The sequence below is a fragment of the Lissotriton vulgaris genome, chromosome 4_1 (assembly GCF_964263255.1).
Source record: "Lissotriton vulgaris chromosome 4_1, aLisVul1.2, whole genome shotgun sequence".
Lineage (NCBI taxonomy): Eukaryota > Metazoa > Chordata > Amphibia > Caudata > Salamandridae > Lissotriton > Lissotriton vulgaris.
In genome coordinates this window covers 1,431,472,232-1,431,496,221 of record NC_141691.1, presented here as the reverse complement: position 1 = coordinate 1,431,496,221, position 23,990 = coordinate 1,431,472,232, and the positions used below count along the sequence as shown (strand labels likewise).

The 23,990-nt window shown below is 44.7% G+C and overlaps 1 protein-coding gene across 1 annotated transcript in view; it reads left to right on the top strand.

Moving 5' to 3' along the window:
• CDH2 (cadherin 2) overlaps window positions 1-23,990 on the top strand; it is a 321,968-nt gene that overhangs the window by 31,623 nt on the left and 266,355 nt on the right. Inside the window, exon 2 of the mRNA XM_086965671.1 lies at window positions 7,925-8,036. Within this exon, the coding sequence (XP_086821797.1) occupies window positions 7,925-8,036 (112 nt within the window). The remainder of the gene's footprint in view (window positions 1-7,924; window positions 8,037-23,990) is intronic.

The following is a 23,990-nucleotide window of genomic DNA, read 5'->3' as shown; positions in this document are numbered from 1 at the left end:
TGGTCTAATTTGGTTCCTTGAGTGTTGGAGCTTTAATGGAGAAGGATGGTCTCTGCTGTGGATTTCCAGAGAACTCATGGGCGGAGCTTGGTAAAAGTTGATTTTTGGTCTATACAGAAGTTGAAAATTACATTCAAGCTTGCGATCGAGAGCATACGAGTTTGAAGGAGTTGAAGCTTCAGTGTTGATCTCTACCATGAAACATTTGTATTTCGCAAGATGAATGACAAGCCTGTTCAGTGGGGGTCAGGTCTATTTTAGGCTTCTGATTGGTATTGATATTGGAGGTGGGCTTTAGAGAATCATCAGCCATACCATATAAAGCAACCTGGACCAAACATAGGGTTTTGTAGTGTGATCTTATTTGGAGCTAAAGCATGGCCATCTGTGCCGGAGTGATGCGAATGACTGGCATACGCTTACAATGGTGCGTTCTTTGTGGTGTTTGCACCTTTTATAGTTTGCAGATGATATTCACTGGTATCTAGATGTGTATATAGTTGCAATAATCAAAAATGTATGTTGTCATAGCTAGGAGGATGGTGACCTAGTGCTGAATGGTTATGAACGGAAGAATATGACTATGAGTAAATGCAGATCGCGAAGGACACACTTAATCACTGCATTGACATCAGCGAAGAAGGACGCTGTAAAATTAAATCCAACCTGTGGCTTTGGGTTGGGATCCTGTAGATACTAGTCAGTCGAAATAAAAAGCAAGCATGCCAGTAGAAGTAAGAAGCAAGTCCTCGGTTTGAGTTATATTTGGGCAGTGATTCTTTTGATTCATCCAACGTTTTTGGAGTCTTGCATTGACTTGGGGTTTATACTGTGACCCCTAATGTCGTTTTACTACTAGCTGATTTTGTGAGCATTTGTATGGTCCCTAATGTTCAACCATTAGAGGATTTGAACCAGAGGCGTCATGTATTGGCATTGAGCATGACCTCTCGCAGTGTACATCTTTTGTGCATGTAACTGAATTTGAGGTGGATTTTTAGAAGAAAGTGCTTCAATTAACCTACCATTTCCGATTCTCCAGGAAGCCAGGGAACCAAATAAGGGCAGTGTCTTCCAATCCAGCATGTTTTTAAAGGCGTTTCAGGAACACCTTGTCATCAGCATTATTAAAAGGACCGGAGAGGTCGAGAAGCAGTAGGGTGTGTGCATACCCATGATCAAAGGATAAGTGCAATTCCTCCCTTGTTAGTGAATGCAGATTTCAACCCATGTAGTGCCTACAGACACCAGGGTGGAAGTCACTTTGGAGGTATAGGCTGAGAGTTTTACGGCTCCACTCATTTTGTAGTCAATAGACGTAACAAGGTGGAAGGGCGGAGTATAAAATCAGTTACAAATGAACTTACATCTAAAATTCCATGTATTTTAAATAATATAGGCTTCAATGTCTGTGTTCTGAAGATAAAAGATTCTAGGTGCCTTTTTTAGAATTTTCATAGTATTGATTTATTACGTGAGAGAAAAGTCCACATGAATTGGCAGAGGTATACTTGTATACTTCTTAGTTTTCTTTGTAATGTGGCCCTGTTCTTCACTTAGTCAAACATACCATCCTCGATGCGTATATACACTTTTCTCAATCCTTTAATTGATACTCCTTGCAGTATTTTCTTTCAATCTGTGTCGATCCTGTAAATGCGTTTCCAGATCATGGTATCGGTTGCCATCCTACTGTGCAAAGGCAAAACAAAGAACAATGACACTTTCCTGGGATTTTTTTGTCACCCGAACACCTGTAATCCCACCATTTAAGGTTTGGGCATGTGTTGTTTAGCTGCTACCTTGAACCCATTCGGGGGAAGGTGGGGGCTGTTGGTGGGTATGCACCTGTTACAACGCATTTTTTACTCCGCACTACCACTACAACGCAGGCATTACAACGCATACCGTTACAACGCATGGCGCTGGGGGGCGCTCTAGGATAAGAGGTAAGTTTAATTTACTATCCAACACCTTCCCTAGGGTCCACGGGGACTGGAGTTAGAATAGTAAATTATACTTACCACTATCCAGCACCCCAAAGCGCTATGCGTTGTAGCGGTATGCGTTGTAAATACCGCGTTGTAATGGTATGCGGAGTAAAAGTATGCGTTGTAACGACATACATCCCTGTTGGTGTTGAGCTGGTTAGGTCAGAGATTGTTACCGCCTATTGGTGGCGGGAATACCTGCAGTGGATTATTTCCATCACCCCCAAAGTATTTGCACTTCTGGACATGCAGTTGGCTGTCACTGAAAAAAACATTTTTTGAAAAAGCTCAGTGGTCATTGCACCTTTTCTTTTCTGACATCAGTAGCATGGTTCTTTCTGCAAAGTAGCGTTTAAGATTCCACTTTCGTTGAAGACATGGCTGGGACGTTAAAACACATAGAACTGTACTTCTGTCGTTTACAGCTAGTGTGATTTGCTGTGACTCTGGAAATAATTATATAAACAACAAATTTGTTTCTACTCAAATTCATTTTCTTACAGAACCTGTTGAGTTATAATCTTGGTTGTTTAGCATGTGGTATGAGTCCACATAAAAAAAGAGATACACAGCATAACAGTCCATTGTCCAAACTTTCAGGTGGGATCACAAGCATGTCCCTACTTACTTCAAGGAAGCCTGGGTCACCCCCTTCTGAAAAGTCCCCGGGCGGATGCAGCCAACTTTAAGAATTACAGGCCCATCTCCCAACTTCCCTTTCTGGCGAAAGAATTGGAACAGCATGTCCTCAAAATTCTATCACTCTTCATTGAGGAACAACAGCTGCTCCAGGTGAGGCAGGCAGGTTTTAGGGCCCACCACAGCACAGAGCTAGTAATGCTGGCGGAGATAGACAAATTTAGACTCACGGCCGACAGTAGGAAGCCGTTTGCCCTAGTTCTATTAGACCTATCCACGGCATTTGACACGGTCAATCAAGACCAACTACTGTCCCGGATCTCAGTGGGCTGGCACATCAGTGGATCACGTCCTTCCTGTCAGGTTGGTCGCAAAGGGTCCAATTGGTTGACCTGGTGTCCAGCATCAGCGCACTAACATGTGGAGTCCCCCAGGGTTCAGCACAGTCCTCCCATCTCTTTATTACCTATCTCCAGACACTCGTGGCTGCTTTGCCATGCATGGATTGCCAAGTATTCAACTACGTTGATGACACACAAATAATCATCTAGATTGCCAAGTCCTCCCTAGCCCACGCACGCGTGCAAAATATACTTCGGTATACGGTTAACTGGATGACAGCCAATTCACTTAAAATCAACCCAGACAAGACGGAGTTTCTTACTATCACCATCAGAAACAACCCCTGGAGCGACCTATTTTGGCCACGAGAGTTGGCTACCACCCCTATGCCAGTCCCGGTCGTAAAAAGCCTTGGCATAAAAATAGATGCCAAGCTCACCATGTCGAACCAAATGTCTGCCGTGGTTGGGATCTGCGTGGGCTTACTGAGACAACTGCAGAAACTTGCTCCCCTCCTCTCATTTACCACACTACAGACAATCAGATTGTGCGTTTGAGAAAACAGTTCTCAAGCGATATTTATTACACTATAGGATAGCATTAAAACATTTGATTACCATCACATAGTGTGCATACTTTTACACTTTAGTTGGAGAACATCCATACATTGGAATCATCCAGCCACATTGTTGAAGTCATGTTTAGCCGTCCTGCCGGCACTTAAAGCACCGGCTAATTGAATTAGTAGCCCAAGTGCTAGCCACCAGGTTCCCCAGATATAATTTTTATAAGGCGAACTCCCCTGCTCCCTCACAGAGCCAGCTTAGACCCTTAAACATCCATGCCAGAGCAACCCAAAGAAGGATCCTTCTGGCACCCTTCGGGAGAAGGGCCTGGTAATTGGACCGGCTCTTACACCCCCGTTGCAAGCTCCAACTCCCCACAATCTACAGGGCAGAGCCATTGAGTACCCAGAGAGCCCAGGACAAGCGCTGTTGTGCACATCCGTGTCCCTGCCTTACAGACGATCGTACTTCTACCCTATTTTGATCAAGGGTTTAAAGCCAAATGTATCCAGAATTTGACTGCCTTCTTGTTCCAAGGTGTCTGTTAACTTTGTGGCCAAACCTAATTCCGTCTCCGTAACAGGCTGTTTTGGTTAACTGAACCGCTGGGCTCCTCTCGTACATCTGTCCACCCTATGGATGAAAGAAATGTTGCACTGCAAAGGCCACCAATGGTTCCACAAACATTTTATTACCCTGAGCGGATAGGTGTACCCTATCTTTGTGAAAGAAGCTTGTGTCCAGGGCAACAGGGCACGTCGGCAGTTGGCAGGGGCACAGCAAACCAGGAAGCGATGTGGGTGCACAAACTTAGTGCTCAAACCTATTCCTGTGCCCTTTCCCACCACTCAGGTAGCCCCGCTGACCCCTGGTAGTGATGGGCACCGGGCGCAGCTTCCCGGGCAACCCAGGAAAGCACACAAATAAAAAAAACTATCACCCAGCGGCAAATGTCGTGGGTGTGCCCCCTCACCTGGGCCAGGTTTCAGCCCCACCTGTGGCCGGGGCCCGCCATACGGTGTTGCCCCTCTAACCGCGTTTTTAAAAAAAAGATTCTGTAAAGTTCATGGCCTGGACCCTGATTGTAAGTTATTTAGCAATGTATTTCCTTCAGGTGATTCGATTTGCTTTGGTACCACGTTTTTTTTATCTAGTTTGGCTTGCAAAGTGAGGTTGTTTGTTTTCCAGTAGTTTGAATGCCTGGTGTAATGTGCCTAATAGTGATGAGGCTGTTTGCTGATTGCTTTCCTATGGGGGTGACAGTCCCTATCTGAACGATAGATAGAGTGTTTGTTTTTAGGTTGCACCTTTCAATGTACTTGAGTCAAGGTGTTTTTCTAGGTGTGATGATAGGAGAAGGCTCGAAAGGCACTGCACCTTCTATGTTGCTGAGTTCAGCGCTGCAGTTCATCGTACGGTTGTAAAAATCAGTTCTACGTTTCCTAGGGCGGGTGTGTTCATAATGCTGTTCCTAATTTTCTGAAGTTTACATTTGCAGGATAGCAGGTCACTGAGGAATCGGTGAGAGTGAGAAGTATATTTTAAAGTCTGTGGTGTTCCTCTGTCTGGGACGATTCTAATTATTTATTTGCACCTTATAGGGAAAATGGTGATATTGTGTTTTATGTTTTTGCTCCAAGTCGTAGTTAATGTTGTTACCCTCTCTTGTTATTTTCTCTTCTGCTGTTGGAGACTGGAGCCATTTCCCCTTCCGTTTCCAACCCACCTGTTCTGATTTTATTAGTATGTCTGGTGTTTATAATTCACATTTTTGCCCATTTGCCTACAGTCATCACCAGTTTCACACCCCCTTCCCACAGTAAACACTGTAAATAAGAAAGCACACAGAGTTGTTTCGGCTTTCAGTAAAACACACACCAGTATCATGAGGTCATGTCCTGCTGTAAATTATAGTGACGCTTCTGGCTGTAAACTGCAGGCTGAGAGTTGACAATGAGCCTTGCATGGGAACGTGCATGAGGCCTGGCGCTCGTGAATGCCTTTACTCCGGAGGGGGAGGGGTCTCTGGCAACCGGGGCGGCCTCTGATTCGTTAGGCTCGAGGCTTTGTTTCAGAGGCTATTGTTTCTGGTTTACAATGGCGTAGTGTGTAGCTTCATGCACAGGCTAAAGGATTCCCAGGCCCCTCATCCCGGGTTTATAATCCATCCCCTCACCTGACCTGCCCACCCAGAAACCGTTTGGATGTATCACAATGGCGGCTCTGTTTGCGCCCACTCCATGTCTCCCCTACCTTGAAACCGCCCGACAGTACTTGTCTTAATTAGAAGCAGAAAGCTCTTGGAGGTTTTTGGAATTGTACCACCGCCATATTGTAATGTCTGTTCAGACTTCTCCAGAGAGAGCATGAACTCTTAACACCGATAAGAGCTACCGTTTACCCCCGGTTGTAACAGAGGTGTCCAATCAGAAGCAACACCACGCTCATGACGTCTTGTCTCACTTGTTGCCAAAACATATTTCCAAAGTATAATAAATATGCCTTCTCTATCCTGGTCCAAATTTTATGTAATGCTAATCTTGCTAATTCTTTTCACATTGTAACATATTGTTTCCTTCGGCCTTTTTTGGGGGCAAAACGCCCACCCCGTTTAACTTTCAAACGACCTGATATGGTGTTCAGTTAATAAAAGGGCTGAGCGTGGAATTCAGTGTTCTCGAGTGGAGAGAACTCAGACGAAATTGAGGGTAAAGGGATTCGGGGTAAAAAAATATATAATTAGAAAATCTGTAAATATGACGCGTTTGTTGAACCGTGGCGTCAGCTCGAATGGTCCCTCTTAAATTTGTTATGAGGGAATTGATGGGGGATTGGTTTTCACGTGTGTCACCGCAGGAGGGCAAAGGAGGCCAGCGCCTCTGAATTCTCGTTTGCAGTCATGTGACGTTTGTCAGTTTGTGTTAGTGTTTCATTTTGCATTTTAACAGAGGCTGCTTTATGCTAATCAGCCTCCTGTAAACCCAGAGGCATTGCCAGGAAGTGAGCTTTGTTACATGCTCCGCAGCCAGGGTTCAGCTCCCAGAAGCACACAGTAATATTATATGCACCTGTCTGTCTTTTTGCGCTTGGTTTAGAGATGACACTTGTGCACATGTTCGAGTTTAGGCAGTACCATACCAAGGGTGCCAAGGCCTTGTGCAAACAAGGAAACTGCATATCTGCCAACTCACACGGTGCCACCGTGTGACACACGATATCGGCTCCCATCACCTGGTCACCCGGTGAGGAGCCGATACTACTCAGTGGCAGGGAAAACGAGCGGAACACCACATTGTGGATTTCAGCTAATTTAAAAAAAAAGGTTGAACTGCTGACAGACTAAGGGGTGTTTAAAACACCCCAGGGCCTTGGCACCAGCTCCAGCAATCGTTATTATTTATTTTTTTTTGGAGGAAGGGGCTTGGGGGTGGGGTGGGGGTCAAAAGTGCTTTTTAGATACTTCTCGCACGAGGCCCCCCCCCCTCCTCACACAGTAAGATTTGTGTTCAAGTTAGCTGATATGAAACTGGACGCCACTCCTCACAGCTGGGTACTAAAACAGAGTTATATTGGGGTACGGAGCCCCCTGACACTCACTGGTCCCCAGTGCCACTGCACCTGCCATAATAATGAGCGCTACGCCATGGGGAGATATTTGTCCTGTGGACAGGTCTGTCAGCAGGACACTGCCCATAGGTACGTCACGGCGCCACCCTGGGTCTGGCACAAACCTTAGCGGGGAGCAGTGGTGCTCAAGGGTGGTAGTAAGGACGCACACCTGTGGCTCGCACCCCTCTGGCTGCAGGAAGGAGTTTCAGCTCCACATTAAGGAGGGCCTGGAGCCTTGCCCAGACATCCAGAGCAGGCCAAGGAACACATAATTACATTTTCGCATGAAATTGTGTGGGCCGCTATTTAAAAGTACATCTGGATTATTGCATGGAAAACCAAATTCACCTTACACAAACCATCACAAAGCAAGCGCCACCTGCAACCGCTTAAGCCTTTGGAGTGGTTGCGTCTCCTCTTACAGGCCTGGTGTGCCTGCGCCGTAGAAGTAAGCGATAGCGCTTCTGCGGCGTTTATTTCTGCTGCATTTTGTTCCCTTGTAATTCCACTTAAGGCCCGATGACTGGGAAGTTCAAATGTTCAGCCGCTGGAAGACAGACCGTGCAGTATTTAGGTCTCGCCGGACAAGAGGGATTTGTTCCTTCCATTCCAGTTATCAGAAAGTTTAACCTCCCTGCCCTGCGATTTCTAATTGACGCCATTAGAAACAAAGAGTTGTTTGTGCCAGTGGTGGGGAAGGTGGGTTAATGCCAAGGGGAATGTCTCTGAGCCGCGGCCCTTGCAAGTATTACATGAAATGTGTTTGTTGCTTTTCAGGCTCCAGCCGAGGCCACTGGTGGGACAACGCTATGCACAACAGGGTTCCTAAAGGATGTTTACCACACCACCGTCTACAGGAACGTGCACGAAGGACAACCTCTCCTAAACGGTATGGCGCTACAGAGAACCCATATTCTATGTACCCTGTTTATGTGTAAAATGTTATTCTTTTATCTACTTAAAAAAAACCAGATATTAAACTGCAGCTTTGGGACAATCCAGGAACTCAACTTTTGAGAAAGTAAATAAAATCTAACAACACACACACACCTACCATGTTTGTGATGTCTTATTAAAATGGACATGACAGGGACTGTTAACAAATCACAGCCTGACACAAACCCTGTTTTGTTATTTACTACTACCTTTTCTATCACAAAATTGAACTTCTGGGTGCCTGGAAAGTGCCTTTGCAAAATGTAGGTCCTGGGTCAACCTTGCGCCCTTCAGGCATGTGGACGCACATTGTGGAACAGCGCATGGGCATTTCTGGTTGGCCTGTTCCAATGAAGGGGCGGGGCAAGTAGCACTGGAAGAAAGACTGCTGGTGTTTAACAGGCCATGGTCTGCTTTACTGTGCCATAGGAATGCTTGTGGGGTTACATTTACCTCTATTTACATAATTGTTACCCGTCCGCTCAGGTATTGTTAGTAAATGTCTTTCAAGTGGTCCATGTCTGTAGAGAAGAATAGATCACTTGGCGCTAATGTTTACCAAAAATATTTTCTTAAATGTGCACTAGGGGGACGCAGCCTTTGGTCACCAGATCTTGATTTTCCCACCTCACAGAATTTGCTGGCAGTGGGAGTAAATCAGCATCAGCAGGGTACCCTCGATTTTGGACTGTGGTGACAATGGCCACAATGAAATGTGTATGTGGTTTGCAATTCTTGTGTATTTGGGTCCACTGTGTGTTGTCTGTCAGGGTAATAGGGGTCATTGCAAAAGATTACACAGTGTCCATGTTTGGGAGGAAGACAACATTTAGAAAATGGGGGAACAGAAATTAATTTACAACAAATTTAACTTACAGCGGAATGTGGGTTTGATGCATGGATGTTTGGCCATATTGGAGGGGGGGCATTGTGGGATTTTAGGGCGAAAGGGGTGAAAGTGATGGGATTATGCATTGGTAATGTTTCTGGTATTGAACCTCATTACATTTTTCCACTACCAGTAGTGACATTTTAAGGATTTTGGGGGCTCTGGCCCAAACGTATTTTGGGGGCCCATGTTCAGAACAGCTTTGATCCAATATCAACTCTGTCATGCCCTTTTTTGGCCATGTCTCTGACAATGCACAGTCTCTAAATGTGTTTACATCTAATATTTAGGAATAATGATGTGTGTTTGTGCTGCAAATTATCTATGTGTCCCCCTCCATTTTCTCACATGTGAGGTCCTGTTTTGATCTAAAATAATTTTTCTCATGGCTATTGTATGAAACATAAATACACCATTTCCCTGCAAAATGTCTGTAACAGATTCTTACACATGAACCACATAATTTATTTTTAATGAAAACGCTATTTACAACAATCTGTTTTAGAATTATTCAAGGCCATCAAAACATGACTTTCTCCGGGGTTCCTGAAAGGCTGGGGCCCTTTGCCAGAGCCCACTTTGCCCATACTTCAAAACATCCCCGATTGTCAGAGGTGATTTCTCCCTGCAATAACTGACCCTTCTATGGTAAGAGTGTGCATTTATATCAGTGGGACATGGCACCTTCTGCACCTGGAGGGAATTCCCCTGTACACACCTTGCCTTGGCAAGATCCATTCTGGGTCGTGGTGAAGCCTGTTGCATACCCTTGATTGTCGAGCTAGTTTCCCTTGATGACCCATTTAGCAGCAAATTTTAGGAAGCTAATGCCATCTCTTAATTTTACACCACCATTCTCAGTTAGGCTTTACCAAACAGAGACAGCATTCGTTACAACCCTAAAAGGAGACTGGTTTTCGCAATAGTTACTACAATCAGAATCTACGTTTTCTACAACATTAACACAACTTGGCAGACCAGGAGCTCTAGGAGTGTTTTAGTAGTGTCTTTGCACAGACAAGCACCCTCCATTGGCAATGGCTAGGAATGTTTAACACACCCGCCATGTATTACAGAGATATTTGTCAATAGCAATAAAAGACAGGGACATCCCCAAAAAGTCATTGCAATATTTTACTGTACCTTCAAGTCACATTCAGACTCAAAGGGAGAAAATGATACATTTCACTACTTACAGGAATATTCTTACATAAATAAGGATTTAAAATGCAGGAAGGTTTTACCTAAGAGACCTACCTGGGGTGCAGAGGGTCAGTCTTCTCACCAAAGAATTTTCAAAGTGTTTTTCGAACATTACCATGGGTTCAATAGTGCTTCGAATGCTAATTTCGCTTAGGTGGGCGTTGTTTCCTCTTTAAACTGCGTGGTTGAGGAGGTCATAATCTAGAAGTTTAGGTTTGATTTTAATAGAATGGAGCTCTACATGTAATTGATATATTCGTCTTCGTGATAAACCGAGGAACTGCCTTGACTGTGATTTGACAACATATGAAATCAGTTGCTCTAACCTGTATTAGGAATGGGCTCCTTGGACCCAACCTCCATGCGCAAGGGTACTGCGGCTGTTGCAGAGCGCCGAGCGGTAAATATCCCTCCGCTTGCCTGCTCGCGTGGAAGCGGCGAAGCTGCTCTGTGAGATTAGTTTCAGGCCGCTTTGAGTGCATTTTAAATAAGGATTCATCTCCTTCCTGTAGCCGGGTATCGCGCATATAAATCTGTCTTGTCGAATCTGGACTTCCAGATGAAGGTGCAAAACAAATGGTTCTTTGAGACAAAAAGCCATAGACTTGATTTAACTCGACTCTGTGCGGCAATAGCTCACATTAATGATATTTTCACAAACCTGCTTTCCATTTTTCAGCCATAATTGAAACCTAAATGGAGAAAAAATGGATTATCTCAGAGTATTTCAACCAGAGGCATCAAATGACGCCAGTATTTTAGACCGTTATTAAGAGCACGCACTACACCTATATAATTAACTTTGCAAAACAAGCTTGCCTGAGAGCTCTCTGGAGGAAGGGAGGGCTTTGCTTCTCGAAGCGTTCGCTGCAGAGCGCACCAGGGGGAATCTTTTTGGAGGAAAGGGGCTTGCTTGGTGGTTTCTCATCTGATGGAATGCCAAGGGGTACCGAGTCATGGGAAGGCCCGTGACCTGTCTGAAAAATGACCCAGGGAAGAGGGAGCCGTCTTCGCTCCCAAGCACCGTCCTCTGACTAGACCCATTGTCATGGTTGTGCCTTCAGGAAATCCTGCCAGGCCTTCAAGCCTATCATTTTTGGTTGCACGTAAACATACAGTGTATCATTGAGTAGCTTTTTGACTTGACTTTAATTGCCCGGACAGTTTGAAATACTGTCATTATCCAAAGCCCCTTTTCCGGTGATTAAACCGGATGCAGATGATGGGTTCAGTTGTAGCTGCTTTCGAGTCACCTTCTTAACAGACACTGGGAACAAGTGTAATATAAGATTCTGATTGGCTGGTGACTCAGCGATTCTGCGTTTGGCCTTGCCATGCCAGGGGGTTTTCTCCTCAAAGGAGGTCACTAGATGGCTGTGATAGGGGGGCACCCAGAATGCACTATTCCGCTGAGCACAGCCCTGCCTCCTTTCCTTTACTCTCTGATTACAATTGGTGCTGTATATGGATGTGGTGACTTAAACAGTGTATTACTGATAGGAAGTGCATTATAGACCCACACACAAAACAGATATATTGGATATAAATGGCATTATTTATATATGGTACTCAGTACAAATATTAGTTTTTTCCCCATATTGTTTATGTTTTTTTACTTGAGCCCACAGTGACAAGTGATGGGGCAGCATGGAGGAAATAGTGAAAAGATTAAATAAAAGAGGACTTCTCTGGCACTGCCTGGTGCCACCCTGGTGCTCTTCTGCTCCTGTTCCGACTCCTTGTAGCGTAACATGGGTGCAACTGTGTGTCCAAGGCTTTTATTGATTGTAGTTTTGCCCAATTGTCTTTTGTTGATATAGCGTTTAACCTACGGCTCTTTCAGTGGCCCGGAACAGTGTACTTTGACCACTGAGGCCCTCACATAATGCCCGCAGGCCTTCCTGCTCACACCCACTAGCTCTACCACCAAGGCAATCCTCTGAAGAGGTTGTGGCAGGCATACTTTGGCTCGGTCTAGTGCACACTGCGCAGGCTCCCCAGTGCCAATCTAGACGCTGCTCTTATGCTGATAATACCAGGATTGGTCTGAGCGAGCTGCTTTGACTCTCAGTTAGGGTCTGGGAGCCTGTGTCTGTTCTCCACCAAGCTCTGCAACACAGCTCGGGTTCGAGAAATCTAAGTGCTTATGTCGGTTTGGCCATCCTAAGACAGCCCGCCAAACCGACATGCGCATTTACAGTGCCCACCACTCCTCCTCCCTGCTGCTGACTCTCCATCAAGATGGCCCTGCCCTGTCTTAAGACTCGACTGGCTCTGGCTCAGTGAAAAATAAAATGATGCTAAAATAGTTTTATCAATATTTTATTTTTCACGTTTGCCTCTGGTGGCTCTCATCAGTGGGGCAATGCTCCTCTGCCATAATGGAGGAGCTGCTGCTGCAAAGTTGAGCTTGTCTTGGTGAAAATAAAATTGTGAAGTGTTGTAGTCCATTACAATGGACAGATTGTATCTACAATTCTTTCGTAGTGAAAAAATTCCCAAAGTTAGGGAGAGGATGTAGCCTAACGGCTAGGGTGGTCGATCTCAAATCAGGGGAACCAACTTCGAGTCTTGGCAATGACGCTCAACATCCTGTGATTCTGGGCAAATCACTTAATGTCCTTGTGAATGAATGTGTCCTTGTGTAAGCAACTGGTGCTTATGTAAAGCAGATACCTGATACCTTTGGGTCAAGTTCGTGCTATAAAAAACGATGAAAAAAAGGCCAAAAATTGCTTTCACAGTTCTTCCCTGCCGACAATTGCTTTGTCAAAGATTATTTTGATGATTTGTGTTTGGCACAAAGCTGTATCCTAATGAGATGCAGATAATTAATGAGGTCAGCTTGTCAGGTCTCGTGCAGTCCAAATGTTTCTGCTCTTTGACACGCGCACTAGGCACCAAGGTTAGGCTCAGCGATAGGCGCCTTCCGCCACAACACGTTTTCCTTTCGATAATTAACAGGCTACTAATTAAGATACATGTTCTGTATTACCTGCCTTACTTATTTTGCACTACTGATATTTGTTTGTCATGCAAAACATGGAATATCATAATAATCAAATGCAGAGGCTACTGTGCTTTGTGCATCAATCATTGCCAAGAAGATATCCTGATTTTTTTTTTTTTTACGTGTGGACTTCTCAGGGCACATTTACAAGACACCTGTTACTATTACAGATAACAGACTGCTTTCTCTAGGCTCCATTGTTGTCTTTCATTTTAAGTGAATATTTTTTGCAACCTGCCCACGATGTCCACCAATCTTTGGAATGGGGGTGGAGATTGTCCTTTGATTTAAGAGTAAGAGAACCACAACCAGAACATCCATCTTAAATTGGGCTACTTATCCATACATTGTTTTTGCATACAGACAGTGGGAGCAATTGTTTTTCCTAGAATGAATCCCTGCATCTGCCCCGCTCTCTACAGTTAAAATATTCTGTAGATATCACAAATGAGAAAACAATCCTTAGGCACCAAAAAACCTCTGGTTAAAGGAAAGACTAGGACACCACCAGGTTATGAAGAGCAGAAGCCACGTAGTGTATGAGCCCAAGGAGCCTGCAGCCACGTGGCCCAGAAGCTGACACCCGAGGAAGGCGGAGTGCTCCAGCCAGGAGCAGAACAAGACACTAGGCCTGGGAGCACTGTAGACCAGGAGCAATTCAGTGACATACCGAAAATTGAGCCCCCCCCCCTGCAAGGTACATGGAGCGGCCCCTCTCCGGACTCAATCAGGAACACTCAGGCCAGGGTACATGCTGAGGGGGTGCCCTGGTGCTCGGGCCACCACCCCGTTCCACGGGGGCTGTGGGGGCCTATGTTACGCCACTGGAGCAATTTGCTACATAGATGAGGCAACTTTTGTGAAGAGATCAGTATTTTGTGTGAAGCTGGCAGTATGGCATGTTCTGACGTGCTTTGCAGAGTTCTTGATGATACTGATGTGTCATTGTCAATACCTACACGAACAAAAGTCCCCCGAAGTGAGCTGGAAACTGATTAGGTCACATCAGACTGGGGTTGGAGCTAGGGCATAAGGCCTATGGGTTGACTGGAACATAGCACAACCTCAGGACGAGAGGAGCAGTTTCTTTGTACACCTCTCCACGTCCCTCTTCTTCTGAATTCTATTATTACAGCACCTCTTGCCCCATTAGCTGTTACTGCTTAGCTACTATCCACACTAAAGCATAACAAAATATAAAATGCGAAGTAAAGATTTTTGTATGCTATAGGTACCATATACAGCCATTCAATTTGCTAGCCCAATTTCTGTGTCTTTGTCTAAGGCAGCAGTAACATGGGTAGGGTTTCCAATAAGGGTTATTTTAAGTCTTTGTCTTGTACCCATGAAACCCTCGTGCAATTATCCAGGGGCTCTGGTTTGTTGTCTGTGCTCTGCGGCTCTAGATCATGTAAATCAAAGTGGAGAACTTTGCATAGTCTCCTCAGTAAAGCTGCTGTGATATCAAAGCCAATTGTTGGCCTCTCCCTGTGCTCCCCATCACGGGCGGACTAGAAACAGCAACCAGCCCTGGCAGATTGCTGCTCGACCAGCCCCAGGAGGAGCGAGGCAGGGGCAAGGGGAGGTCATTGGTGCTACAGAGAAGCACCACCTGGATTTTGTTACAGGGGGGCCAATATTGCAGCACTGCTGCAAAACCATCCCCCAGTAATAAAATAAAAAAACGTTCCCCACGGGTACAAAACCGGCCCCGGCCCACCGGGAAACACCCGACACCCGCTCGGCCACTCCGGCCCTGCTCCACATGAGCCCCATCCTCTCTTCTGAGGGATTGCAGTGGCCTCAGGAGACCCCAGGGTGTTCTCCAATTCCGTCTTGCATTGGCCCAAAAGTGATACATTGTGTCTGCGAGGAGGCCTGTGTTGGGTTTTGGTAGCACAGCAAGGGGCCACCAAAAGCCGAGCTAGCACAACCCTAGAAGAGTTCTCACTCCCTACTCAACAGAGGGGGAAGAGGCGGCTCATTTAGAAGGACAGACTAAGAGAGTAGGGACTCACAGGGGGAGGCTCACGTGTAACACAGCACGTTCACAGCCGGTTTTGGAATGCACAGTTCCTTCTCAGCTACAGAGGCGCTAGCAGATCCAGCACAGACACAGTGAAGTGAGAGGAAAGTGAACGCAATGGCAGAACACAAGAAAAATAGAATTTTTCAATGTTACCGTAAAACTTAGTCCAGAAGGAACCAAAGTCCATCAGTGTACCTAGAACAGTGGTGCACTTTTCTCCTGCACGAGTCAGGTACCTCTGGCTAATCTTTTGCTGTTACTCAAGGACTTTAGATGGCCTGATCCTTTTTTTAGGAGTGAATACCAATGCAATATCCTGTGGTTGACAGCTAGGCCCACATGTGGGTTACAGCTCTGTGGTCACCCTCTCAGGTGGGTACCTCACAGGGCAGAGAGTTTTTGCCAAGTTTGTGGCCAGTGCAAAGGGGGCTCAGGGGGGCTCGCTAAAGGGCACTCAGCTTTGCTCATTCTGAGAAAAACCCATAAGATAATAGACAAAAAAAGCAGACATCTTATAAAATGCGACTCCTTGCTCTTGAGGATTAAAGTCTGAGCCTTTTAAGCCCTAGCTGTAAAAATGTGTTGTTATGAAATGCCGTTTTAACATGATTTCTTTCCAGTTGCCTTCATAGGCAGTGTTGAAGCGTTGGAAACCCTATATCTTCCTCGCTTTTATGAGTGGGTTCAACTGGAACTCACATGGGCAGAGTTATAAGGTGTTACTGTGGACTGGACGTTTATTAGGGAACTGGGGGCAGCAGTTGTCCAAATTCCAGACCCTCGGTGTTTGCACAAAAGCTGGTACTTGTGCACTGTGACATGTTCATTTAGTGTGGAGGTTCAACTCATGCACATCTTATTAACATGCAGTTATTGTTTGATCTGTTTGTAAAAAAAATATATATCGATCATTTTTTTACAGGTCTATTATAGAATAATCGCATAACCTAATGTATTTAATTGGGATTGCTTGCAGGCCATACATACTGCGGGTGCTTGCTCCGGTCTGTATTTAAAGAATTCTATTGTTTTCTCAGATCTGTAAGTTACTACCAGGTAGGGTATTCGAATATCATTTATTGACTGATTAGTTTGTGTGTGCTTTATTCGGTGAGCAAGCCTCTGAACAAAGTGGATTATGTTATGTGAGGATGTGACTGCCTGTGTAGGTAAGAGGGGCGGGGCCGGGTTGGGGGTTTCGACAGACGACAGAGGGGAAATGCATTATTTATTTAATTTTCCATCATTGTCATCTGTCGAAACCCCCACCCCTACCCCACCGCTATTACCTGCACGGGCCGCGGATGGAAATGACTAGAACATAGAATCTAATTTATTGTGGTGCAGGCATCGCATTGCCTGTTGAGCTCTTGTTATGTTCAGGAAGGAGCCCTTCTGGTGCCGTGCTCCCTCCTGGTTTTTTTAGCTTGTGCCTCACACTGTGTGTATGGTTTTGCAGAGATAAACACTAAAGACAAGTGCTTCTTAACCTTTTTACTTCTGTGGATCCTCACTTAATCTTTACTGGAAATCAGGGACCCCACTGAATCATTATTGGAATCCGGAGATACCCATAGAGTTACTGCAAGCAGTGGACTCAGCCTAAGCATTTTCAATGATTTGTGCCGCAAAACAATACACAAAAATAGAGATACAAGCATTCATCAAATACACAAATGAAACATTTCATTTTGTTCGTAAACACATATTTAAAAAAAATTAACATTTTAAGTCTAATAGGAAGATTTGAGCTTTTCAAAATACAATTGGGGCTACTCATCGTCCATAGTATGTTCGTATAATTTCTGCTCTCCAATTTCAAAATTCCTACACATTAATAGAATGTCAATAGGACATTTTGCCACTTTATTTATATAAACTTTAATAATCTGTTATTATTTAATTTTTTAAGCAGTCGCAGACTCCCGGGGTCTCAATACCATGGCTTAAGAACTGCTGCTCTAGACTGAGTCTCTACTCTGACAGGAGAGGAGGATTGAAAATATTGGAACAATTCTGGATTTGTTTTTACTTAGGGGCTGTCCAAAGGAGGAGCTAAGACAAAGCTGATTTTATTGCACTTTAGATGTCTACCTGGCCTCTTCTTCCTTTTGGTAAAACAGGTGCTGTCTTGGCATTATTTCCCAAATGTTTTAAAACATATCTTTTCAGGGTCTTTGCTATGAACTAAAGTATGGTGGCGTTTGCATACATCCCGGACTGGGTAACAGTCTCTGCATATTGGGCTAGTTAACTCAGTAGTCGCTGTTAGCAATGAGAGGCCCTCCAAGTGCTTGACTCCCGATAGAATAAACACGAACGACAGTGTATGGTAATCCCCTCTGGCTGTTTTTAATGCCTGGTTACATCCTATTGTAATCATGCTGTTTTTAAAAATTTAAAATAATTGCAGCATCTTTTATTGAATTTTTAGATGGCTTTCTAGTTGGAACAATAAAAACATTCAAGTTGATTTGATGTTTAAAAGGCAGTAGATCCCATTGCTCATCCTCATTCTATGCATTTAATATGTGTTTCTGATTGAAATATATATACTGTGTTGAATCAATTGCACTGAGAGAACCTCTCGTCACAGACAGTTTGATTTAATTTAATAAGTTATGATGGATACCATTTTCCACTAGTAGAAGGATACACTTAATACAGCTGGTTGCATAAAAGAACTCTTCATTCCTGGATGTTATTGCAGAAAAGCTTGATTTATTGAAAGTAGTCTACAGCTTCTTGCTCTTTAGAATGTATTTCAAATATACCTACTTGTCCGCAAGGTGTCATGTTGTTATGTTATGCTATGTTGATTTGTCAAGCACACTAATCTAATCACCCAAGTGGGTATCCAGATGCTTGGGCAGAGTGAAGCAGAGTGTAGGTGTCTGGTGGATTGGTGAAAATGTGTTAGACTTTGTAGGTATTCTGGGCTGGTGTTGTGTAGGGCTCTGTATGTGTGCAAAAGAAGGTTCGATTGGCTGCTCTTTTGAATGGTGAGCCTTTGTAACTTTCTGAAGTGCAAGTGATGTGGGTGCAACTTGGGAGGTTGAGTATGAGACTTGCTACTGCGTTATGAATGGTCTAGAATCTGTGTAGTTCTTTTGAGATTCCGGTGTAGAGGGTGTTGCCGTAGTCCAGCCTGCTGGTGATGAGTGCTTACGTGACAGTCCATTTGGTGTTCTGAGGCAATCATTTTAAAAATGTTTGCAGCATGCATAGGATGTTGAAGCCAGCAGTGAACAATGGATTGACCTGAGCCATCATGTTGAGCTTGTTATCCAGGACGATCCCTTGATTTCTTGAGTGGTCTGTGGATGTTTGTCCTAGCTCCGAAAGCCACCAGATGGAATCCTGTGGGGAAGTCTTATTGCCAAAAACCAGTATTTCGTCTTCTCAGAGCTGAGCTTCAGGAATTTTTTTTGCATCCAGTCTGCAACCATGGTCATGCAGTTGGTGAAGTTGTTTCTGGTGGTGTTTGTCTTGTCCGTAAGGGAGAGGCTGAGTTCGGTGTCATCTGCATAGGAGATGAGGGTGATGGCTTGTGATTAGTTGATAATGGTATACAGTGCCATGGATATGTTGAAAATAATGGGTTTGAGGGACGATCCCTGTGGGACACCACATATCAGGTTCCTGGTCACTGATGTGAAGGGTAGCATCCGCGAGGACAGAACAGATCCATTTTAGAGCGGATCCTTTTATGCCAATCTTTTGAAGTCTTCTGATGGGAGGGTTTTGGGAAACTGTGTCAAAGGCCACGGAGAGGTCGAGCAGAACAAGTGCTGCTGTTTCTCCTCGGGCCAGAATGTTTTGAATGTTGTCACTGTGCTCACCATCAAAACCCTCCCATCAGAAGACTTCAAAAGATTGGCATAAAAGGATCCGCTCTAAAATGGATCTGTTCTGTCCTCGCGGATGCTACCCTTCACATCAGTGACCAGGACCCTGAATGGAACCCTTGCCTATCGATCATTCGGACGACAAGCCACCTTTACCAACCTCATCACCGACTTTGTCGGTCAGATGGCCTTCTTGGTTGGTGGTGGGTAGATTAGCAGTGAGCTCACTGGGGTTGGGTTGGTGTGCAAAGTTGCTGTAGATGTTTGCAAATTTTGGTGTGGAAAAAGTCTGATAGGTTGTCACAGATATGTTGAGAGGCAGCAATGCCAGTGGCTGAGGGTGCGATGCAATGCTTGACGATTGAGAAAATCTCAGTGTAGATGTTGGAGCTTCCTTTCATGTGGTCCACCAGTGCTTTTTTCTTGGTGTCTCAAAGTTGCTTGTGATACCGCCTGAGTGCAGTCATGTAGGTAGTTCTGTCGGGGGTTTCTTGGCTGGATCTCCATTTCCTTTCTAGCTGTTTACATTGTTGTTTAGCATCCGGAGGTCCTCTGTGTATCATCTGGCCTATTTGTTTGATCTACTATGCTTGTTGGATTTGATGGGTATGAGGGAGTGCATGCAATTCTTGATCCAGTAGAAGTTGTTGATGTCCTTGGTGAGGTTGTCAGTGGGGCTAGGCTAATCAGTGCTGTGGGCACAGAGCCAGTTGGCTTCTGTGATTTCGCCCCAGCTGTGGCTTGGAGTGTTGAAACTGGTAAGGGTGTTGACTTGAGGTGTGTTCATTTGTGTGGCTGATTGAGTGGTTCAGTCCATGTGAGCTGAAGGGTGGAGTTGTAATTGATGCTGTCCGGTGGTGAAAATGGGGTTGTGTGTGTCTCCTGCGGTGTGTGTTGGTTCTGTAGTGAGGTGGGTGAGTATGATATTGATCAGGCTTTTGAGGAGTGCTGCCGAGCAGCGATTGTTTCAGTCCTCCAGTTGAAAGTTGAGGTCCCTTAGGAGAATGTAGACTCTGGACTTGATGGTGAGCACAGTGACGAAGTCGGTGATGAAGTTGGTAAAGGTGGCTTGTCGTCCGAATGATCGATAGGCAAGGGTTCCATTCAAGGTGAATTTTTCAGAGATTTGCAGCTTGAAGTGCAGGTGTTCAATGAGTCATGCGGCGTTCTCTGTGAATGTTGTGCATTTGATGGATTCCTTGTAGATAATAGTGAGTCATCCTCCTGGCTTGTGAAGGCAGTCCTGTTGAGTGACCACAAGTTCAGCCATCCAGGATTGCCGTAGCGATGTTGGGAGCTGATGAGGGGTTGAGCCAGATCTCTGTGATGAAGAGGATGTCTGTTGTGTCGCTGTTGAGAAGGTCCAATATGTTTCGTTTGTGTGTTTGCTGAGTGATTGTGGAGTGAGAAGCATGCATATGAGTGGGTGTTGACTTGCGGGTTTGCTGTGGAGTAAAGTGGGAGTGTAGGCATTGTTGGTGCTTGTGTGATGTGTGTGGGTTTGGGGGTGTTTTTAGTATTTGTGTGACGGGCGTGGGCGCGTGGCTGCAGGAAAACCGGCAGTGGGCACAGGTGAAAGGTCCCACCATGGTGTGAGGTGCAATGCCGCAGGAGTTAAAGTAACTGCATCTGGGGCCTAGCGACCTAAGGAGTGCTGCAAAGCATTGCTTGTCGGTGATTGCACCGGGGTTCCTGGCTCTGGGCCCAGTCCAGGCGCAGAAAGACTTACATTTGGGTTGGCTTCGGCCTGCCCACTGCGCGCATCTACTGTACGTCCGTATTGCTGATGTTATCAGGTAGGTTGTGAAAGGACAGAGGCGTCCACGATGCCATTTCCTGTGAAGATGGGTGATGGGAAATGAAGTCCTCTAGGTTGCCTTCCTCTTTTAAAGATGTTTTTGGCTGGAAAACCAGTAATGTCACTTCCTGTCCGAATAGATGATGGGAAATTCAGGTATGTCAGTTCCGGGGCAGATAGATGATGGGAGATCCAGTGATGTCACTTCTTGTGCTGATGAGTGATGGGAAATGAAGTCCTCTTGCTTAGCTACTTCTTTTAAAGACGGTTTTGACAGGAAAACTAAGATGGTCATCAAAATCAAATACAAAGGGAGCGTACGCTCAGAAATAGGTCTTCAGCTTCACTTTCATGCTCTTACTTCTGTTCTCTCCTCCAAACATTCAATACATTGAACATCCCAAGTACTCAACGTCATGGACGCTTGACTAATAAGCTTGCAATGAATATTCGCTCCTGAACTTTTCTTTGCTTTGCCCAAAAACAAACCTTTCAGAAATTCATGTTCTTGAGTAGGTATGTGGGGGGAAGGGTATCAGTATTGCTTGTTATAACGTGCCCATCTTGACTTACTCTTTGGTAAATTATGGATTAAAGACTGTCTTGGTCCCTCTTTTCTTGGCACAGATTGAGCAGAGATCTCACAATTATGATTTCAAAGGGCTGATTTATTAAGTCAAAACTAGGTTATGTTTTGGTAGATCAGTACTTTGTACTCAATTTAAGAAAGCTAGAGAGAGTCAGAAGAATCCGAGGAGAAAAATAAAGGTGTTCCACCATGGCCGAGAGTTTAAATGATAAGAATTTTGAGGAGAAGTGTATGGATCTAAACATGTATATAGTTGGGGCGGTTGACCTTGAACCTGTGGAACTGGGTTCAAGTCTCGGCAATGACGATGAACATCCTGTGATTCTGGGCAAATCACTTAATCCCCCAGTGCCTAACAAAAATTAATGTGTCCTCATGTAAAGCAACTGGTGCTATGTAAAGCGCTCTGATACCCGATTCGGGTCAAGTTTGCGCTATGTAAAACTCTGTAAAAAAAGAATATTTATATAGTACATAAAAGGCCAGATGAACACAGCCAAAGAAAGGCCCATCGGTTGAACTGAGCCAGCAAACAGGTAGCCTTGAAAAATGTCAAAGACTCAACAGAGCCAAACAACAGGCAATCCTATAAATGGTGCCAAAACGTGACATCCTGTAGGGCATCTGATAAATGGATCCAGGAAACAAAAATTCTCACAAAAGAAGTCAAGAAACATGGCACCCAATGAAAAAAGCCAAAAATCAGGCAATATGATGAATGAAGACAAAAATAGGCCATTCTACAAAGGAAGTGAAGAGACAGAGCATCTGATGAATGTATTCAAGCAACAGATCGTACAATAAAATGCATCAAAGAAACAGCATCCAACAAACACAAAAAAAATTCCATCTGACCAATGGTGCTAGGAACAGGTCAGCTGAAGAAGGGTGGCCATTGGAGCTTTAAAAAAATTATGCACGTAATGGGTACAAAAAACAGGAATAACGCCAAGAAATAGGCCAGTGGAGAAAGCTTTGAAGAGGGCCGCCACTGAAAAGAGCTGAGAAACAAGCCGCCTGACCTTTTAGTAACCGTAGTCCAAGTGTAGCTTTAAAGAAGGGGTTAATCAGATTATCAGTAAATCCATAAAAACATGGTGCTGCCCATGTGTGCTGCTTTGTGCATCGTTGACCCTGTATTTATGTTTTTTAATGGGTGGATGAAGTTTAAAAAATAACGGTTCTATAATCTTAAGGCAAGGCTATTTGCCTGATTAAAGCTTGAGCATAGGGGCACACCATCTGGGTATGTTTGTTGTGCCAAATAGGCCTTGCCAGCTAAAAAGCACAACACAAAGTGCGTGTTTTGCTGAAGCGTCTACCCGAGTCTGCTATGGTGTGGCATATTACCTTTTTGTACAGCCCTTTATGCCCAAGAGCAAAAGAAGGCTGTTCTAAACATGGATGACAAGAGTGAGCAGCATAGCTTGCTCTCTGAAATTCATCTTTTCGCACCCTTCTTAAGATACTATTTCAAGCAATGGGGATAAAGCACAATGCTCTGAATATTTCATTTGTACAAGGTCTGTGCAATCATTGCTGCAGTTGGCGACCTGGAAGACCTTCCAAGCTGCAAACCTAAAAGGCTCTGTTGTTTTTATCCCCATAGTACACTGCGCGCTGCCTGTTTGCTTGTTAATCATTTCAGCCTATTATGCGCACTTGCACAGTAAAAGCGCCTGAGATAGCTTGAGAACAGGACTCGGTTGCTCTGCTGTTCAGCAATCCCACTCTGTACTTCACGCATGACCTGGCAAACAGTGAGGGGCTTTGTTGGTGCTGATCAATAAATTCAGAACCTTTTGTTTTGCGAGATCAATACACTGTAATGAAGTCGGTGCTCCTGTTCCCCGCTAAGAATCGCCACAGGGGAGGGGAAAGTGTCTATTTTTCTGCTTTAGAGCCTAGAGAAAATGTATAATTTGAAATTGTTTTCTGTTGTTTGGGGCTCGAGCAACATCCATTATTTATGGCCTTTTCCGTGCCAGCAGTATGAAGATTCCGTGCATTAACCTCGGGCTTGGATTGAGGCATGTTCCGCCACTTCCCTCTGCTCCAAGAACAAGCAGCGAGTTAAAATGGTTGCCGCCCTTTGTCTGAGAAGACGGAGTCGTGGAACTCGGTTACGTTCCTGTCTCCAGTAAAATTTGCACCAGAGCATCAACTATGTCCGCCGTTGCATGCCTCTTTAGGATTGCGTTCAGCGTTCAATAACCTCTTTTAAAGCGGAGGCAGGGCTTTAAGTGGGATGGAAAAATTGGGGTGGGGTTTCACGAAGGGGCGTGGCCAATGTAATTAAAGGCGTGGCTTAAAAACACATAAGCTAGAAATCTGTGCTTAGCATAGTGTGTCGCCCGACTTGTATTTGGCTGTTTCTGTCAATGCATCCAGGTATATGATACAATAAGTAACATCATACCTACAACAAGTCAGGGCTATTGGATTTGTCAGTGGTTGTTAGTTGCATAAGATAAATAAGCAGCAACTGTGGCTTGTATGTAATCATGAAAAAAGCTTCCACTTAAAGCCCTGATGACACCC